Source organism: Vicugna pacos, chromosome 2 (genome assembly GCF_048564905.1).
Source record: "Vicugna pacos chromosome 2, VicPac4, whole genome shotgun sequence".
NCBI classification, from domain to species: domain Eukaryota; kingdom Metazoa; phylum Chordata; class Mammalia; order Artiodactyla; family Camelidae; genus Vicugna; species Vicugna pacos.
In genome coordinates, this window is record NC_132988.1 from 86,944,969 (window position 1) to 86,964,276 (window position 19,308).

General features: G+C 40.5%; 1 protein-coding gene across 6 annotated transcripts in view; it reads left to right on the top strand.

Annotated features, from left to right (window-relative positions):
* TEC (tec protein tyrosine kinase) overlaps positions 1-19,308 on the top strand; it is a 115,126-nt gene that overhangs the window by 63,276 nt on the left and 32,542 nt on the right. For all 6 annotated transcript variants that reach the window (XM_031687656.2, XM_006198110.4, XM_015250052.3 and 3 more), the window contains exon 3: positions 18,791-18,895. In XM_031687656.2, the coding sequence (XP_031543516.1) occupies positions 18,791-18,895 (105 nt within the window). The remainder of the gene's footprint in view (positions 1-18,790; positions 18,896-19,308) is intronic.

The following is a 19,308-nucleotide window of genomic DNA, read 5'->3' on the forward strand; positions in this document are numbered from 1 at the left end:
TGCTTTTTGCGGTTGTGTGTTAAGACTGTGAGTTACCGGAGATCAACTGTTTCTAACATAAAAAGGAAGTGCTAATATAGTTGCTTGCTGATTCAGTATTGGTTTTATACTGTAAGACAGAGAAATAGCCTTGAAGGGCAAAAATAGTACAGTCACGTGAAGCATCAAAAGTCCTTTTTAAAAATAGAATTATCAAACCCCTGAAGTAAAGGTTAATCTTTTTTTCTGGGTGAAAAGAGTGGATGTAGGTAGATACTGGTCATTTCTGTTATATCCCCCTGTAATTTTAGGGAACTGATATTTGTCATGATCCAAGGAAGAATCTCATTCTTCTAAGACCCAGTCAAATTTGACATCAATTCTCAGAAGATCTTTCCTCAAGTCTAGAAGGTAGGTGTAAGGGTCTTTCCTTTGATAGAACTAGTGACTTTTGCTTTATTTTCCCTAAGGACTAATAATGTTTAAAAGAATAGTATTAATAGCTAAACTTATTAAGCATTTACCATTTGTCAGCTTTGTTCTGAGTGCTTAACATAAATTGACTCTAATTCTTATAACAAACTTAAGAAGTTGTGGTGCTGTTATTCATCCCATGGGACAGCTGTAGAAACTAAAGCACAGAGAGGTTAAGTAACTTTTCCAAGGAGGCACAGCAAGTAAGTGGCAGAACTGGGATGCAAACTCAGGCATTCTAGCTCCACAGTCTTTGCTCTTAGTTTGAATGAGATATAAAATATATAAAACAAAGTAAAAGTGATTTGTTCTCTTATTTTTGTTTTTCAAAAGCTACCCAGGTTTCTTCCTCCAAAAAAGAATAGCACACCAGGTAATAGAGCCAAGCTTAGCTTTCTGTTTTTAACAGCTTGGGCCCTTGCGTACAATTTAAGGCCAAGGATCCTCATAGCCTTGAAGATGAAGTGCAACGCCATAGCCTGATATATAGAGCACTTTGTAATCTGGTCCCTTCTCAGCCTCCTAGTCTCTGATCCTGCCTCTCCCACCTGTCCTTCTCAGTACATCTGAACACCCCAGTGCACTGGCATCCCTAAATCTGCCAGGCTCTTTTGTAGCTACATGCCTTTGCTTATGATGTTCTACTTGTAGGTAATATTCTTATTCACAATTTAAGGCTTAGCTCGAAGAGGCACATCCTCTGTGCAGCCTTCTTTGACTCTTCTTCTGAAAGAATTCACCTCTTTTCCCTTTGTCCTACTGCATTTTGTTCCAGGAAGAGCATTCCACATTGCCTTATGAGTAACCATCTCTTCCCAGTCTGTTGGAAATTCCTGAGAACAGGAGCAGATACTACATAAATGCTGACTGTAAGAGCTGGAGGGGTGAGGAGATGTAGGGGAGATAACAGAAAGGTATGAGGGTATGTGAGTTAATTCCTGACCTTGGATAATATCTTGTGTATGAAGTGTAAGACTTTCTGACTTGAGGACATAAACTATTCAGTGTGGCCTTCTTCCTTTCAAAACTAAGCATGAAAAGCTTACAAATTGCAAAGTCCACAATCGTGATACCCATGAAACATGCTACAGTGAAACAACTATCAATTTTTAGCAATTGAAATAGTTTTTAAATAATTACTGTTATTCCAGGTTAACTGTGTGATGCTTTAATTTGGCTAAGTTAAATCGAATTCAAATCCCAACATTTTCCTAGATTGTCTACACCAAATATTGGTTGAGTTCTGACTGTGCTGGGTGCTGGTGGTGACACCCCAGGTGGGCGTCATCCCCTGCCTGTCTGTTATGAGCATCTGGCCTTTGATAAGAGCCTCACAGATAGTAACTGCATTTATGATATGTAGAAGTGAGAGAAAGTACAGGGTGCTTTTATTTCAGAGTACAAGATATGTAAGTAGGACCAAAATATTCTAAAGATACAAAATGTATTAAATTGAATCATCTGAAATTACCAGTATTTTGATAGTTTTTGACTCCAGAAATGGCAGTTTCATATGGTTTGCCCTAATAGTATTTTCATGGATTGATGAGAAGAGCCACTTCTCTTTCTGAATCCACTTAGCTGTGCTTGGTAATATGGAGGTTTCAGATATACTCACTGGAGTTACTACTACAGTAACTCCTACAAGTTCCTCAAAAGCCTTCCAAGGCTGGTTGCTGTCTAGGTGGTGTGATGTGGTACCTCTGCACCCGTAAGGGCGGTGACAGGGTGAGGAAGAGGACAGTCAGACAGGTAGTGCCCCATCGCAAGTGCTGGTGGGCTCACAGTGAGCAGAGCCTGGCTGTTGGGCTGTGAGGATCTTATATTTGGCATTGGGGAGCATCTCTTGGAATGGCCATATTTTCTGCAACATGGATTAATTTTTCCTAGAATATTTGAGAGTTAATTACATTCACAATAGCAAACTAAGAGGAGATGAATTGTTAAATGTGGCCCCCATCTATGACAGCCAGTACAGAGTGGAGCAGTGCAGCCCAGGGTTCTGTATCTTCTTCATCTGCCCTTGGGCAGTTGGTTTCACCTCAGTACCCCATTTACCCAGTTGTAAGATGCAGATGCTAAATAACTCAGTACTTCAGCAGGATCGGTAGCTCTGTATTTAATTACAGAGTACCTAGAGGTTGATGGATGCAGGGAGCTGTGTAGATGTGACCCCTAAGAGCAGTTGCGTGGACAGCAGGGGCTGTGTCGCTGCTTCTTCTAAATCCAGTGTGTCCGTTATACAAGGACAGCTGAAGCTTTTTTAGCAGCAGTTAAGTGATCTGCCCATCTCTACTTTTTACCAGTTTTTTATAAAGGACCCTTTCCATATTCTCACAAAAATTTTTGTGAGAAGTAGATCCAATGACAGGTTTGATCAGGATTCAGTGAAATGAGATGGGAAGAAGTATTTTTTAGACTTTTATTATGGGAAGTTTCAAATATACTCAAGAGTAGAAGGAATAGTACAGTGATCCCCCCCCCCCCCAGGTACCCAGCACCAGCCAGATGACCCTGAGTTATACTCCTCCCACCTCCATTATCTTGTAGAAAATCCTCTCCACTCTCACTGTCTTGTAGAAAGCACACCATTTCTTCTACAGGTGATTCACTATCCATCTCCAAAAGGCACGGAGTCCCCATCTAGGTAGACCCTTAATACTATCACCACACCTCAGCAGAGCTTCCTGGATGTCATGAAGCACATCCAGTTAGTGGAAGAAATTGTTTTAAAAATAATTTTGGTTGCCTATAGGATGTTCCCAATTAAGCAGTTATGCTACCAAAGTTTTCTGTAAATTGATTAATTGTAACACAAAGCGAATATTCCTACAAAAACCGTAATAAAAGCTATGATTGGCAACCATTAGGCCCACAGAAACCCAAGGAACTAGGCAATTATGTATATTTCTCTTTGAATATCTTACTGTGAGGAGAATTGATGGGCAGGTCACTTCTCTTGTGAGAGACCTTGATCTAATATACACATTTTCCCTCTCTTTTTTTAATCTTTTATGAGGATTACACCCCCGCCCCTCCCCCAGTGGGGAGGCCATTTGGGTTTTTTCCCCATTTTTGAAAATTGGAGTATAGTTGATTTACAATGTTGTATTAGTTTCTGGTGTACAGCATAGTATTAGTATAGTATTCAGTTGTATACATATATGTGTTCTTTTTCATATTCTTTTTCATTATAGGCTATTACAAGATAGTGAATATAGTTCCCTGTGCTATACAGTAGGACCTTGTTTATCTATTTTATATATAGTAGTTTGTACAGCTAATCCCAAACTCCCAGTTTATCCCTCCCTCCCCCCACCCCCATAACCATAAGTTTGTTTTCTGTGTCTCTGAGTCCCTTTCTGTTTTGTAAATAAGTTCATTGTGTCATTTTTTAAGATTCCACCTGTGAGTGAAATATGATATTTGTCTTTTTCTGGCTTACTTCACTTAGTATGGTAATCTCCAGGTCCACCCGTGTTGCTGCCAATGACATTACTTCAGCACACTTTCTCTTTCTTGCTGGTGTTCTCATGGTCATTCCTTCTCCCCATATCTGCCTCCTCGCTCTCCTCCTCTTCGTCCCCATTCTGTAGGCCCTGCTAGAAGCAAAAGGAAGGAACTTTCCCCAGCATGACGGATTATCTTTATTGCAGAAAAAAAAAGGAGAGATGTTGCTTTCTCAGGGGCAGTGAGCAGTCTAGGGAAGCTATCATTACGTGCAGTTGAATATTTTTAAGGTATTTAGAAAACAAATTGCAGGGTGGTCCTTTTAACACTGGAGAGGACTAGAGAAATATTGTACATGGTCCAGTAGAAACTTATTTAAAGACCAAGTGAATGCTCTGGTTTTGCAGTACCCCAGCAAAGCTCAGTTCAATTTTAAATACATCATATTTCCAATTCATATGTGTATGCAAGCACCTTTGCCCTCCGCTAACATCGCATAAGCAGAGAGAGGGGTTTTTCTTAGAGAAGGAACTGGTATGGTGTGGACAGTGTAGGGGTTCCTGAGAGGGTGCAAGCCTCCTAGCTTTTTCCCTGCCCAGAAACACAGTCCTGCTGTTAAGCCTCGTAGGGTGAGGCTGTGGGGCAGTTGCCACTCCTGGGGCTGTCCTTTTTCTGGCTTGTCACTTCATCAGTCCATTTGGCCAGGATGAGACTACTGGGAGTGGGGGTGGAAATTGTATCCCTACTTGTGCTGGAGTTGTAGGTTCATACCATGCGCTAAAGCCACAGTTTGCCTTGTGTGGTTGCATTACTAGTTGCCCCTGCCACCCACCACCTACCCCAGAAATTGCATTTTCTCTTTTGCCCTGTTTGCTGTCTGTAACTCTCACCCACCAGAAACTCCCAAAGCTTATCTCTCCCAAGTTCCTCTTGCTAAGATATCATGTTTGTGTGATTCCAGTTATTTCCACTTTTATAAAGATGTAAAATGTCACTAAAAAACAAACCTGAAACCATGAAGGGTCCACTGGAGAGCCGCAGAAGACGCACACACACACACATGCTCACACACACACACACACACACACACACACACGTACACAGAATCCCTAGTACAGAAGCCAAGTGTTGCTTACCATAGAAACTGTTAACCATAGAAACCTGACAACTGAAACCTAGGGTAAAGGAACTTCCTCCTCTCTTTTTCCCCTCTTCCTTCTCTTTTGCTGCTTAAAAAAAAAGAAGGCAGACATTCGCAGGGACACCTCCAGTGATTACCACCTCTGTGGTTGAGAAGGGGGTCCCATGATGGAAGTTGTATCTCTGAGAATTACAACCTGACAGTTACTCTTTAAACTGGGGTTCACACATGCAGCAGTGTGCTTTGATTGAACAGGAGGAGCGGAGGAAGGGCCTCTTGGGTCCTGGCGATTTGTGGCATGCCTGTGGCCACCTCGTACAGCATATGTCTGAGAGAGCAGTGGCGGAAATAGAGCTGGCTGGGACTCTTCTCTGAAACAGCATAGACACAGAACAGTGGTGACTCTGACTGGATATTGTGTAGTTAGATCCGAGGAAGGCCTTCTCTCCACTTGGCCCAATCCCCTCCTGTTCATTCATGTCCTCATTCATTCATGCACTTATGCAAAAAGTCAGTGGCACCTACTAGGCGCCAGGTGCTGGGGAGGAAGTGGATGTGTCTTCACTGACCCTCCAGTGGGTGACCTCTACCATGCCTGCCTTGACGAAGAGGGTGATGAGAAGGAGAGAACGAGGAGGCTGGGACCAGACTCCAGCTTTGGGGGAAGGTATTAAAATAATTTTATTTCTTAACCAGAAGTTCATTTAGTACTGGATGAGTCGGGTGGATGGATTAGTTTTTTTTACATCAGAATAAATACTGAGGCAGAACCTTCATTTAAATGAGAATTGATGGATTGCCTGCTTCTGGCCCATTATAAGCTGAAGTTAGTTTGCTTTTTTTTTAACATTTTTTATTGATTTATAATCATTTTACAATGTTGTGTCAAATTCCAGTGTTCAGCACAATTTTTCAGTCATTCTTGGACATATACACACTCATTGTCACTTTTTTTCTCTGTGAGTTATCATAACATTTTGTGTATATTTCCCCATGCTATACAGTATAATCTTGTTTATCTATTCTACAATTTTGAAATTCCAGTCTATCCCTTCCCACCCTCCACCCACCTGGCAACCACAAGTCTGTATTCTCTATGAGTCTATTTCTGTCCTGTATTTACACTTTGTTTTTGTTTGTTTGTTTGTTTGTTTCTGTTTTTGTTTTTTAGATTCCACATATGAGCGACCTCGTATGGTATTTTTCTTTCTCTTTCTGGCTTACTTCACTTAGAATGACATTCTCCAGGAGCATCCATGTTGCTGCAAATGGCATTATGTTGTCGGTTTTTATGGCTGAGTAGTATTCCATTGTATGAATATACCACATCTTCTTTATCTAGTCACCTGTTGATGGACATTTAGGCTGTTTCCATGTCTTGGCTATTGTAAATAGTGCTGCTATGAACATTGGGGTGCAAGTGTCATCCTGAAGTAGGGTTCCTTCTGGATACAAGCCCAGGAGTGGGATTCCTGGGTCATATGGTAAGTCTATTCCTAGTCTTTTGAGGAATCTCCACACTGTTTTCAATAGTGGCTGCCCCAAACTGCATTCCCACCAGCAGTGTAGGAGGGTTCCCCTTTCTCCACAGCCTCTCCAGCATTTGTCATTTGTGGATTTTTGAATGACGGCCATTCTGACTGGTGTGAGGTGATACCTCATTGTAGTTTTGATTTGCATTTCTCTGATAATTCGTGATATTGAGCATTTTTTCATGTGCCTTTTGATCATTTGTATGTCTTCCTTGGAGAATTGCTTGTTTAGGTCTTCTGCCCATTTTTGGATTGGGTTTATTTTTTTCTTATTGAGTTGTATGAGCTGCTTATATATTCTGAAGATCAAGCCTTTGTCGGTTTTACTTGCAAAAATTTTCTCCCATTCCATAGGTTGTCTTGTTTTACTTTTGGTTTCCTTTGCTGTGCAGAAGCTTGTAAGTTTCATTAGGTCCCATTTGTTTATTCTTGCTTTTATTTCTTCTAGGAGAAAATTTTTGAAATGTATGTCAGATAATGTTTTGCCTATGTTTTCCTCTAGGAGGTTTATTGTATCTTGTCTTATGTGTAAGTCTTTGATCCATTTTGAGTTTATTTTTGTGCATGGTATAAGGCAGTGTTCTAGCTTCATTGATTTACATGCTGCTGTCCAGTTTTCCCAACACCATTTGCTGAAGAGACTGTCTTTATTCCATTGTATATTCTTGCCTCCTTTGTCGAAGATGAGTTGACCAAAAGTTTGTGGGTTCATTTCTGGGCTCTCTATTCTGTTCCATTGGTCTATATGTCTGTTTTTGTTGAAGTTAGTTTGCTTATATCAGTTATTTTCTTTCATTGTTGTTGGTTTTTCCCTTTTAAGCCTATGATTTAGAACACTAAATTATTAGCAGAGACTTCCTTAGTTTTCAAATGTTCCCAGATTACAAGGTTCCTGAGGGCAGGGGCTATATTTTTTTTTCAGGTCTCTTGAGGTTATAATCAATCTGTAATAAAATCTATAATAATAATAATCTATAATAAAATCTATAGTAAAATGTGTATATTTCAACTGTGTTATTTGAGGAGTTTTGACGTATGTATACACCTGTGAAAGCATCGCTACAGTAAAATAATGAATGTATCCATTACCCCCAGAAGTTTCCTCATGTCCCTTCTGTAATTCATACAAAATGAATTTCTTTCTCTTTTATTCCTACTATCCCTAGGTAATCACTGATCTGATTTTTGACCCTCTAGATTGGTTTGCATTTATGAGAATTTTAGAATTAACAAACTCATGGAGTTTTTTTTTTTTAAAGCTAGCTTCTTTCACCTAGAATACTATTTTGATACAAATCCATTTTGCTGCATCAATATTGCATTTCTTTTTATTACTGTGAAGTATTTCATTGTCCAGTCACCTATTGATGGACATTTGGGTTGTTTCCAGTTTTCAGCTACAACAGATAAAGCTGCTGTGAATATTGTTGTACAGGTTTTTGGTCAGATGCCATTGTTTCTCTTGGGTAAATACAGTGGCCGTGCTTTTAAATCTCCACATCTCTTATGCTGAGCACTTTATGGTAAATGCTCAGCATGCATTGTCCTAAGTAATTGCTGGACTTTTCCTACATTTCTATGGTAATTGATATATAGGACCTAATTACTTAAAAAAATAGCTTCTTAAAATACTATTTTATTTCAAAAGAAAGGGTGTTTTGCTATTATCCTTTTTCCCTAGTTTGTTTTGTGATACTTTGTGCACTATAGTTAAGCTTCATTGTCTATTCCTTTATTTTTTGAGTTTTTGAAATATTTGAAATATTTGCTGAATTCCACTGAGAAATCCTGCTATGTTACCTAAAGATACAATGTAAAACTGAGTAGAATACTGTAAAGATCTCTATTAAATCCTTTTTCCTTGTTGAATTCTGTAGCAATTAGAAACTATATGGTTGAAAAAAATTAAGGATCTGTTTGTGAGAAAAAGAGTTTAAGTGCTGAAAAATTTTAGAAATATTTTATCTAAAGGGAAAAAAATTATACTAAATAACATATTAGTGATTGCGATGGGCCAGATATTGTGCTGAGTGCTTTATGAGAGTATCACAATTAATCTTCACAATAATCTAGGAGATAGGTTATTTAATAGCCCCATTTTACAAGTGAGGAAATGGGAACTAAATGAGATTAATTAATTTGCATGGGACCATGGAGCTGGCATTTAAATCCAGCCACTACTCACTTTAATACTTAGGTTTGCAGGCACAATAGCATGACCTCCCATGAGGTCTAGCTCAGCGTGCTTAGCATATGGTAGGCATTTCATGTATTAGATCCTGGCCAGGGGCTGTCTTTCCTCAGGTCTGCCGTGTGACCCAGCTCCAGATTTCTCTCAGGTGTTTTTTTCCTGACTTTTTTGAAGCTGTAGGATGGTGTAGAGGTTATTGGAAGGCTTAAATGGGTTGATTTATGATAGAAAGCCTTGGCACACAGTGATGCATGTGTGTTGCCTGTTACTATGTTAACTACTCAAATATGGGTTAAATCAGATGCTCTGATTTAATATATTTAAGTTCACCCCAGGGAGTCTCATTATTTTGTACTTTTGCTGCCAGATTCAGAGCCCAATTTTCAATACCGAGTTTCTTATGTGTTCTTATTTCCTAGTAAAATGCTGCCCTGTGCACCACACTAGGCAGAAAATGTGTCCAGGTGCGAGTTCTGCCCCAGAAGTCAAATGTTGCTATAAAAATCGAGTCTCTACTTCTTCATTTTCTATACCTTATCAGTAAGGAATATTGAAATCTGGTGGGGGTGGGAAAGAGTAGGCATTTGGGGTTTGTGCAGAAATGTGTGTCTCTGAGGAGAGGTGGCTGAGAATCATTATTTGTAATGTCTGTGGGGGTTTTAGCTGAATATATACCTTTGGACTGAATCTTGGCCCACATAAGTGTACTCTTAACTCATGTAGCAGGAGGTATACCAGGCAGGCCAGGTAGTGGAGGAGTACAGGTACAAATAACAAAATAACAAAAATCAAGGAATGTTAGAATTGGAAATGAAGTGATAATTTAACCCAGTGTTGTCCAAACTTAAGCCATTATGCATATTACTTACATAATTTTCACATATATATGTGCTATCTCATTCATACTAGTATTAACTTAATACTAGTTTTCCTTTAACTAATTTCCCTTAAATATACTGATTTTGAAAGGAAACTGTATCACTCAGTAAATGGTAAACCATTAATAAAAGGTAACCATAAAACTAAATACAATGAAAAGAAATGTTTGTCCAAATTCTACCTAAAACCACCTCCCAGAAACCTCCATAGCATACCCTGGGAAACACTGATTTAGTTCAACATGTTCCCTTTCTGGATCTGGAGTCTCAAGTATTGAGTAGCTGAGATGTGAGATCTTCCTGTTCTAGAATGTATTGTTCAAGGTAGCAAACTATTGTAACATACAACCCCCGAATCCAGTGCATTAAACACAATAGAAAATTTCTTGCTTGCCAACATTGTATATAACTGCCTTCCACATGGTGATTCAGGGATCCAGGCTCCTTCCATCTGGTGGCTCTGTTGTCTTTTTTGTTTATTTGTTTTTAGAGACAACGTTATTGAGATATAATTCACATGCCATACAGTTCACCCACTTAAATTGTGCAATTCCATGGTTTTTAATATGTTCACAGAGTTGTGCAACTATCACTGCAATCAACTTAGAACATATTCATCACCCCGAAAAGAAGTCTTGTACCCATTAGCAGTCCTCAGAATCTTCCACTCGACCTTCTACATGTAGCTGGGGGCGAAGGAAGCGATGGAAGATAGAGGGTGGTCTGAGAGGTTTTAGAGGCCCGGAAGTGGGGTTGCATCACTTTCGCCTACAGTCCTTTAGCTAGAGCTTAGGAGCACGGCCTCGCCTAAATGCATGGAGCTGGGAAAATGCAGTCTTGCTGGGCACCCAGAAAGAAAGGCAAAATGTGGCAAACCAGATTACTAGCATTGTCTCTGCTCCCAGGGATTTGTCGTTTTTGGATTGAAATTATTAACTCTGGAATTCCTTGAATTTGGGAGTCTGTTCCATGAAATTTATGAAGTAAGGGATCTGTGTATGTTGATTTCTACATAACTTATTCCAATTTTTACTAATTTTAAGACTTATTTCAAAACACTTAGGTTGGTAAGTTTTGTTTTCAACTATAATAAAACATACATGGTATTTGTTTTTGAAAGTGTCCTTGGGCTGCAAAGGGAAGTTGGGAAATGGGTTGCCAGAAGTATAGAAAGTAAGAGGAAATGACCGCTTGAGGGGAGTAAAAACTTTAACTTTGAATATAGTGAAAAACTAGCTCTAGAAACCTTACGATTATTTGTGTTGGCAAAATCTTACATGAAGATTATTGTTACATTGGAAATGGGATTTTTTTTGCCCTCAGATTCCTTATCATTTATGGAGGTTTTTCAGCATCCTGTTTTTATTCTGGATGTTATGTTAGAAACCACAATCTTCATAATTAAGCTACTCGTTTGTACATTAACTATTGGCTTCTTAATGTAAAAGTTCTCTTTTTGTTTGTTTGTTTCTTTAGTATAAAAAGCACTTTGTAAAATGTAAAGTGCCCATGTCAGTTATTATTTGGTTGGTTGGTTAAAAGGGAGGAAAAAGTATTAGGAAGCCAAGGTTTTGTTTTTGCTTTCTTCTATTTTTCACTAGAATTTAGTACTTGGTAAAGAGGGGGCATTTCATCATAGAATCACCAAATTCGAAATGATTTTATATGTTATTTGTTCTACTTCTCCTGATACTACAAAGGTCTATGTCAAAATTATTCCCAGTATCCACAAGAAAAATGCTGCATGCATCCTGACGTTGTCCTTGTTTATGTGATTAATGTGTCCTGCTGCACTGGAGGGCCCACTCCTCTAGCTCTGTTCTGAGTGGAAATGGAAAAGAACCTTCATGTACAAAGCAGGCCTTTTGGCTCATTTGAGATTATTGGTAGAATTCATAATTTTCTTTCTTTCCTTTTCAAGGGTTGACTAGAATGCTTTAGCCTTTCAATACTGACCCATCCAAACTTTCATTGTCAACATTATCCTTCCTCTCCTTAAGTTTAGCAAATGTCTGGTTGTAAATTACTTAAAGGCCAGAAATTCTGTACTTTTAAAATCTCTATCATGGCTCTTGGGTATCTGTGTCTTGCCTGTGGCAGGAAGTCAGAATCAATCTTTGATGAGTGTGGCTGAGTGAAGGAAGGGACATGATGACATGGCGAATGTCAGTAGTAAGTTTTGGTCCATCTGTCCACCTGCTGATGGCTGCAAGTTCTAGCAATTTTATTTGTATATTATTGTATCTAAATGTCTTTTGTCTGTGTTCTCTGGATGGTCCCTTGTTACTAGACATGCCGTGTCAGCAGCCATCTTTGGGTTTGTATTTATGGTCTGTTTTAATTGTTGTCTCTCTTGAGAAAGAACAGAGGCTGACTGAACACTGATCAGTTTGGTGGGGCCAAGCGGAGGCCTCGTGTTAGGCTGGCAGTATGTGTGCAGACAGGGGTTCCCCATAGTTGAAACTGAGAGAGGGTTGAAGAGGGCACCACTTGGCACACAGGCAGGCACATGGACGCCAAGGAACTAGTTCTGGGAGAAGGATTCCATTCCAGCACACCCTGTCCTTCATGTTCAAATAGGTTGTTAATTTAAATCTTATTTATTGTGCAGTTTTGTTTGTATTTAATTTGTGAACTCTCTTTGGTCTGATAGTTGTCAAGAGCTATGAGCATGAGAAATTTCCACTCAGTTTATATTTGTACTTGGTTAAGTGACATCAAGTTACTCAAGTGTATGTGGCACTTAAGAATTCAGGGTTGGAGAAATAGACTCACAGACATAGAAAACAAATTGTGGTTACTAGGGTGGGAGAGGTGGGGGGAGAGATGGGTTAGGAGTCTGAGAGTAACAGATACACATCACTATATATAAAATAAACAAAAAGGACTTACTGTACAGCACAGGGAACTGTATTCCGTTTCTTGTAATAAGCCGTAATGGAAAAGAAACTTAAAAATATATGCATGACTGGGACAATGTGCTGTACTCCAGAAACTGACACATTGTAACTGATGGTAGTTCAATAATAATAATAATAAAAATATATATATATATATATATATAACTAAATTGCTTTGCTGTACACCTGAAACTAACGTTGTAAATCAATTACACATCAATAAAAAATAAGATTAAAAATAAAAGAATTCAAGGTTGGAATTAGACAGAATTCAGTTCCTGGTTTATTGTGTGACTTTTGGCCATTTAATTATCTTCTTTAAGTCTTGATTTCTTCATCTGTAAAATGAGGTGACAAATGTTCACATTCTAATGCTGTGAACATTCATTGAGTCATCATGTAAAGAGATGAACCTAGTGCCTGGCTCGGAGTGAGTGTTCTGTACTTGTTAGATTTTGACATAAGTTAATTTTCTTCTTCTATAATAAGAGTCCCCAAATATTCAAGCTTGAGAGGCAGGGAGTCAGGTGAAAGCCTGAGAGATCTGGTTCAATTCTGACTCAGCCTCTCAGCCCCTCTTGTAACCTCTCGCATGCTCACGTTCCTAACAACTTCCCAGGGTTGTTGTGAAAGCTAAATAGTAAATGCTGCCATTTAGGGAGTGGCTTCCCTGTGCCAGACACCGTTCTGAGCACCTATATGTCTCATCTTCATTCCCGCGTAAAGCTTAGCAAATCGAGTAGTAATATCCTGTTCCCACAGACAAAGGAACTGAAAGAGGGCAGAGCCCGACTGGACTCAGGATGCCGCCTTACAATACACAGGTGATTCATCCAGTAAATTTCTTCTGTGGCGGGCAGCTGGGAATAGCGACCTTAGATGCAAGTTGTGATATGGGGGAAGGGTGGATCATTGACAATATTGGAGGGGAATTCTGGTGAGTCTCTCACTGTGCATAATAGGTCTCAGGATGCTACGGGAGAGGGTGTAGAAGGAGGGCCCGAGGGTGTTCTGACTTCTCAAATTCACCTGAGGCCAGCCCTGGATATTTGTATACATTAAAAAAATTTTAATTTAGGATTGATGTTGAGACTTTAAAAAGTACTGAGTATCCTGGAAGTTAAAGGAAACCAGTGACTCTTTTAAGACAGGGGGACAGGATCTCTTTCGTCTAATTCCCAGTTCTGCCATTCAGCTGATGTGTGATTTTAAGCAAGTCATATTTCATCTCTGTCTATAGTTTCTCCATTTATGCAGGTTTACAAATGGGTGAAATGGCCATTACTTACCTCATTTTCAAGCTTTGTGAAATATACAGTAGATGTGCAAGAGAAGAGATATATATATCTTAGACACACACACACACACACACACACACAGTGTCACTCATACTTCTTTGCAGACTGTCTCAGCATACTATTTAATGAACACCTACTGTCAGTTTTATCAGCTCAGAGGATTCAAAGATGAGTAAAAGGAGAGTCTCAGCTTAATTGTGATTTTTCAGACTGGTGGGCAGGGTGAAGGTTATAGAAACTTCACATGAAAAAAATAATAACTTTTTGGGCCACAATATTAGCACACTTCAGTAATTATCAAGTAATTTTCTTATTAAAGAAATTCTAAATAGTCTAAATGGAGGAAAACAAACTATGTATGTCCCTTCCAGTTAACCAGTGTGAAGAGCAGGTGTTTAGGAGAGACCAAGTGGTAAGAGGGCACATGGCTCTTTCAGTAACTCTTAGGTTCCTTGTGTTTCTTTCTTTCTTTTTTTTTTTTTTTACATTTTTTATGGAATTACAGTCATTTTACAATGTTGTGTCAAATTCCAGTGTAGAGCACAATTTTTGTTATACATGAACATATATATATTCATTGTCACATTTTTTTTCACTGTGAGTTACCATAAGATCTTGTTATATTTCCCTGTGCTATATGGTATAATCTTGTTTATCTATTCTACATTTTGAAATATGAGTTTCTTAATCCTTCTGAACCTTTTCTTCCTCAGCCTTGCCTAATCTCCCAGGGGTACCGTATGCTGTGGCTAGAATAATGTTCTACTGTATATACTGTATATGTGTTATGAAAAGCAGAATTCTCTTTATAAAGAAAGTGCTAAGTAGTTCTGAGTTTGAGCCCCTTCTGTTCAACTCTCTGCAGACATTTCCACCTGGTTGTCCGACAGTCAACTCAAACAGCATACCCCGAGTTTGCCCTCTCAAACCTGATTTTCCTTCTTTCCTCATCATGGTTCATGCTGCTGGTGTTTACTGGTCACTCAGACTCAGAGTCCCTGAGGCTCCCAAACTTCTCTCTTAGTCCTCACATCTGACTGATCACAAAGTTCTGTGGACCCTGCCTCTGAATACTCTGGCAACCCTGCTTTCCTCGTGTACCCGTAGAGATATGAGTATGGATGCAGAGACTGACTGCTGTGGACTGAGTTCACAGCCTCATGAACCCCGCCCTGAGCTACTGCAACATGTCTCGTGCCTTCCTCACTCCGCCGTGAATCATCATCTTTCCAAAAACACGCCTCAGTCCTGCACTCCTCATTCCCCACTTCAAACTGCTCAGGATAAATCCAAACTCCTGAGTCTAGCGGGTAGGCTAGTGAACACCCTGAACTTCAGCCACCGTGAATTTCTTTCTGTTCCCTAAAGCACTGCTTTGTTGTTTTTGCTGCCTGAATTCTCTTCTCCACTTTCTCTATAGGAAAACTCCTACGTATCCTTTAAGAACCAAATCAAAATGTGACTTCCTCCCTGAAACTTCCCCAGATTCTCCTGGCCCAGTCCTGGCCCCACTCCACAGTGCACTGTGAGCACACATGACTTCATCTTTATTTGATAATGAATCAATCCCCTCTTCCGCTGCCACCCGCCATAGATTGTGAACTCCTCTGAGGGAACCCTCAACCCCCTTCCACGGTGTTGAAGCTACAGCATGCAGCATCGTGCCTGGTGTCTGACCAGTGTTGCTGGTGAGTCAGGTAAAATAATGAATGGGCCACTTAAATATGAACCTTTATCTGCAAACTTCATAGTAAAGTATTTGCAGTAATAAGCCCAAATATCAGTACAGTGCATGAATGGATTATATATCACAAAACATGAATTTGGGGGGCATAAGTCAGCCCAGGTTTTCCTGTGCAGATTGATCCATATCTGACAGCTGCTTTCAGTCGCAGGGGCAGGTGGTGAGTGGAGATGCATGTCTTGGAAGCTGACCAGAGTCTGCTGCTCAAGGGCTAAGGGAGCTGGCAGATAATAGATGACCCCAGAGCAGTGTCTGGAAAAACTCCATGATGTCAGCAGTGATTTTCTCCAGGACTGGGGGATTAGGGGTCATTTGATTCTCTTTGTGCTGTTAGTGTTTTCTTAGATTTTTATGATGAACACGCGTGGCTTATTAATAGGAAGCTAGTCCTCTGGCGGTTTCTTCTGCCCACTAACTGGCACAGGCCCAGGAGCAGGGTGGGTGGCCTTGTCTGACGAGACCCCTTGGCACCGTGCATCAGGTTCTTTACAAGCTGACCCCTCTTCCATCCTGCCTCAGGCACCTTTTTTTCCTTATTTATTTCCTTATTTATTTTATGTAGCAAACACAGATATCGTATTACGGGTCAAACATTCTTCTAAGCACTTGGCAAACACTCATTTAATTCACATAACTGTCCAATAGTATCAATGACGTGGATACTAGTATTGTTCCCATTTTATAGATGAGGCAACTGAGGTCATTCTGGAATATGTTTTTCTTTCCCCATGCTGTTCATTTCCTTCCTAACAGGTTATCAGAATTTCTTTTCTGAAAGTGTCATATAAGCCTGGGTTCCTCTGTATTCTCTTAGCATCTTTTTTATATCCAGTACTTAATACGTTGTGTAATAAACAGTTACTGTGTATGTCTCTACTGTGTAAACGTGGACAAGTTACTTAATTTTCCTTTCTTCCTTCTGTAAGATGTGTCTAATAACGCATACCTCACAGAGGAGCTGTGAGGATTGAATGGCACGCTACTTGGCTGTACGCTCAGCAAGTGAGCTTTCCCTGTCTGGAATCTGCATTCCTTGACACAGGAAGTTTCTGGCACAGGAGAGGTGTTGTCCTGTGAGAAACTGAGGGGAAGACACAGAAGGAGAACCAGGGTGACCCAAAGTCAAGGCCGCTGAGAGAGAAGAGAGTGGAAGTACCCCCAGGTGCCTCAAAGGCTTGGGCGGAAGACAGCTGAGCTGAGGCCGTTGGGTTTGGTCATTGGTGATGTTTTTGAGAACAGCTTTAGCAGCTGTGGTGAGGGGGAGGCAGCTCGCAAGTGGTTAAGGAGGAGGGGTGGGAAGGAAGTGAAGGCTGAGGGTGTAATCATCTTCTCTTTCGGGAAGGGAAGGGCAGTAGCAGGGCCAGAAGAAGGCGCTGGGTAGGGTCGGCAGGAGGAGTAGAGGCCTTAGAAGAACGCACGGGGAGAATGGCCCTCTCCCTGTCATGGCCGAAGCTCTGGCCGCTCTCAGACTCAGTGTTGTCTTCCCAGGGACTCAGCTCTGTTAGTCCTGTCACCTGTTTGCAAGGATCCAAGGTCCAGGGGGCTCTAGGGCCAGTTGGGATCCTTGGGTAATGGATTTAACCTGTCTGAGCTGCAGTTTCCTCATCTGTAAAATGAGGAGAATCGTGAGCATAAAAGGAAATGGCAGCTGCTAAGTGCCAGCTACAGTGTCTTTAACTGTTGTGTGCTTTTAGTGTCCTCTGAAAGACAGGGTGGAAAAGAATAAAAAAGAGTAGATCTTAGGGTGCTTTTGGCCTGCTGAAGGAGGAAGTCCAGGGTGTGCTCATGGGACGTCCGGCTGCTCTCGTCCCCACGAAGTAGTGAGGGAGCGTGTCCGCTGGGGCGAGGGGAACGGGCAGGGCTTGCAGTTCCGACGAGACTGGTGGTCTCCATGGAGGGTACGCAGAAGAACCGAGGATGGCAGGGAAGGCCTGGCTAAGCACAGAGAGGACAGGATTATTTTGTGACCTTGTGCGGTCAGGCATGCAGGAGGAGGGGGAAGGTGTGGGTAGAACTGGGAGCTGACAGAAATGTCAGGGGGGTATGGGGTGTGTGTGTGTGTGTGTGTGTGTGTGTGTGTGTGTGTGACAGAGAGAGAGAGAGAGAGAGAGAGAGGATGCACTAGTGAAAGGACAGCCAGATAGTCCAGTCAAATGGGAGCTGATGGCCTGAGAGGGTTGGCAGGTCTGAAAGTCCTGTGGTGACAGTGGGCGTGCAGATCTGGTAGAGGCCCCAAAGGTTGTGGCCAGAGGGGGGTTTCAGAGTATTAGATGAAGGAATTTTGAATGCCCAGGGCCAGGGGATGGGCTGGCTCATCCCAAATACTGCAGTGTTCTTCTTCATTTCTCTACTTTCCTTCTGTTCTTTATTATATGAGTATCTACCCTCCCCCCAAGTAACCTGAGTCTTTATACAGCTTTTCATGTGGGATGTATCAGTTAATATTATTCAATAAACATTTTTTATTTCTGCATTGTGTTTGTGGTGATTTTTAATGGAAACAATGTATCGAGTGACCTTTGCACATACTACTTCGTATTCTTTTGGTTTTTCCCTGGGATAAAGTCTCAGATCTGAGAAGACCGTGCTCAAGGGTGGGAATGATTTGGAGGGGGATGTCTTGGTATGTCACTAGTTACTTGCTGTAGGGAGGTTTGCAGTGAGCAGGGAGTGAGGGCCAAAGGGAAGGGGGAAAAAAAAAGAAGATTCAAAAATCGAGTCTGAATGGAGGCTTTATGTGAATGCCCTAAGTCCGCCTCACATCCTCCTGAGTTCTGGGTACCAGAGTGGAAGATGTAACTGTCTGGAGTTTGCATCTGTGACTGAGTGCATGGAGTTTTGCTTAGTTTGGTCTCTGACGCTTTCTTTTATGGGACTGTCATCAAGAAGCTGGAGAAGCTAAGGTGTGTGTGTGAGAGAGGAAGGCAGCAATCAGAGGGAGTCCCTCAGTTCTAGAGCTTTGGGGATAGGGCAAGGACAGAACAATTTCATCTTTAGAAATTAAAGGACTTAATTATTTTTATTACAATCCTCAGAGTGTTAGTGTTTTGAATAATTTTAACAATAAAGGGAGACATGATGTAGGTAATTATTAAGGAAATGGTAATGTTTTGAATCTGATTTTTTTAAAACAAATATTACTATTAACATTTTTTCTTTTATCTTATGATTGTAATGGTTCTCCTTTTTTTCTCTTTTAACAGAAAAAGAACAGAAAGGGTTTTATTGACATTTCAAAAATCAAGTGTGTGGAAATAGTGAAGAATGATGATGGTGTCATTCCTTGTCAAAATAAATATCCATTTCAGGTGAGCTGGCATATTTTTGCAGGGAGTGAAATTCTGGGGTTTTAGTCATGGTTACTGTTTGACATTAGAGTTTCTTGTCATTGCTTTATTGGTTGATTTCTTTAAGCTTTGCTGAGGTGAAATTGACACGTAAGAAATAGATATATTTAAGGTGTACAATTTGATGTTTTGATATATGTAGACATTGTGAAATGATTGCCACTAACAAGCCAGTTAACATATGCATCACTTCCCGTAGTTACCATTTTCTCCCCGTACTTTTTTTTTTTTTTTGGTGGTAAAAACACTGGAGATCTACCTTATTGAATTTCAGATGTTAACTGTAGTCACGATGCCGTACTTTATATGTCCGGAACTCATTCGTCTTACGTAACTGAAATTTCTACCCTTTGACCACCATCTCCCCATTTCAA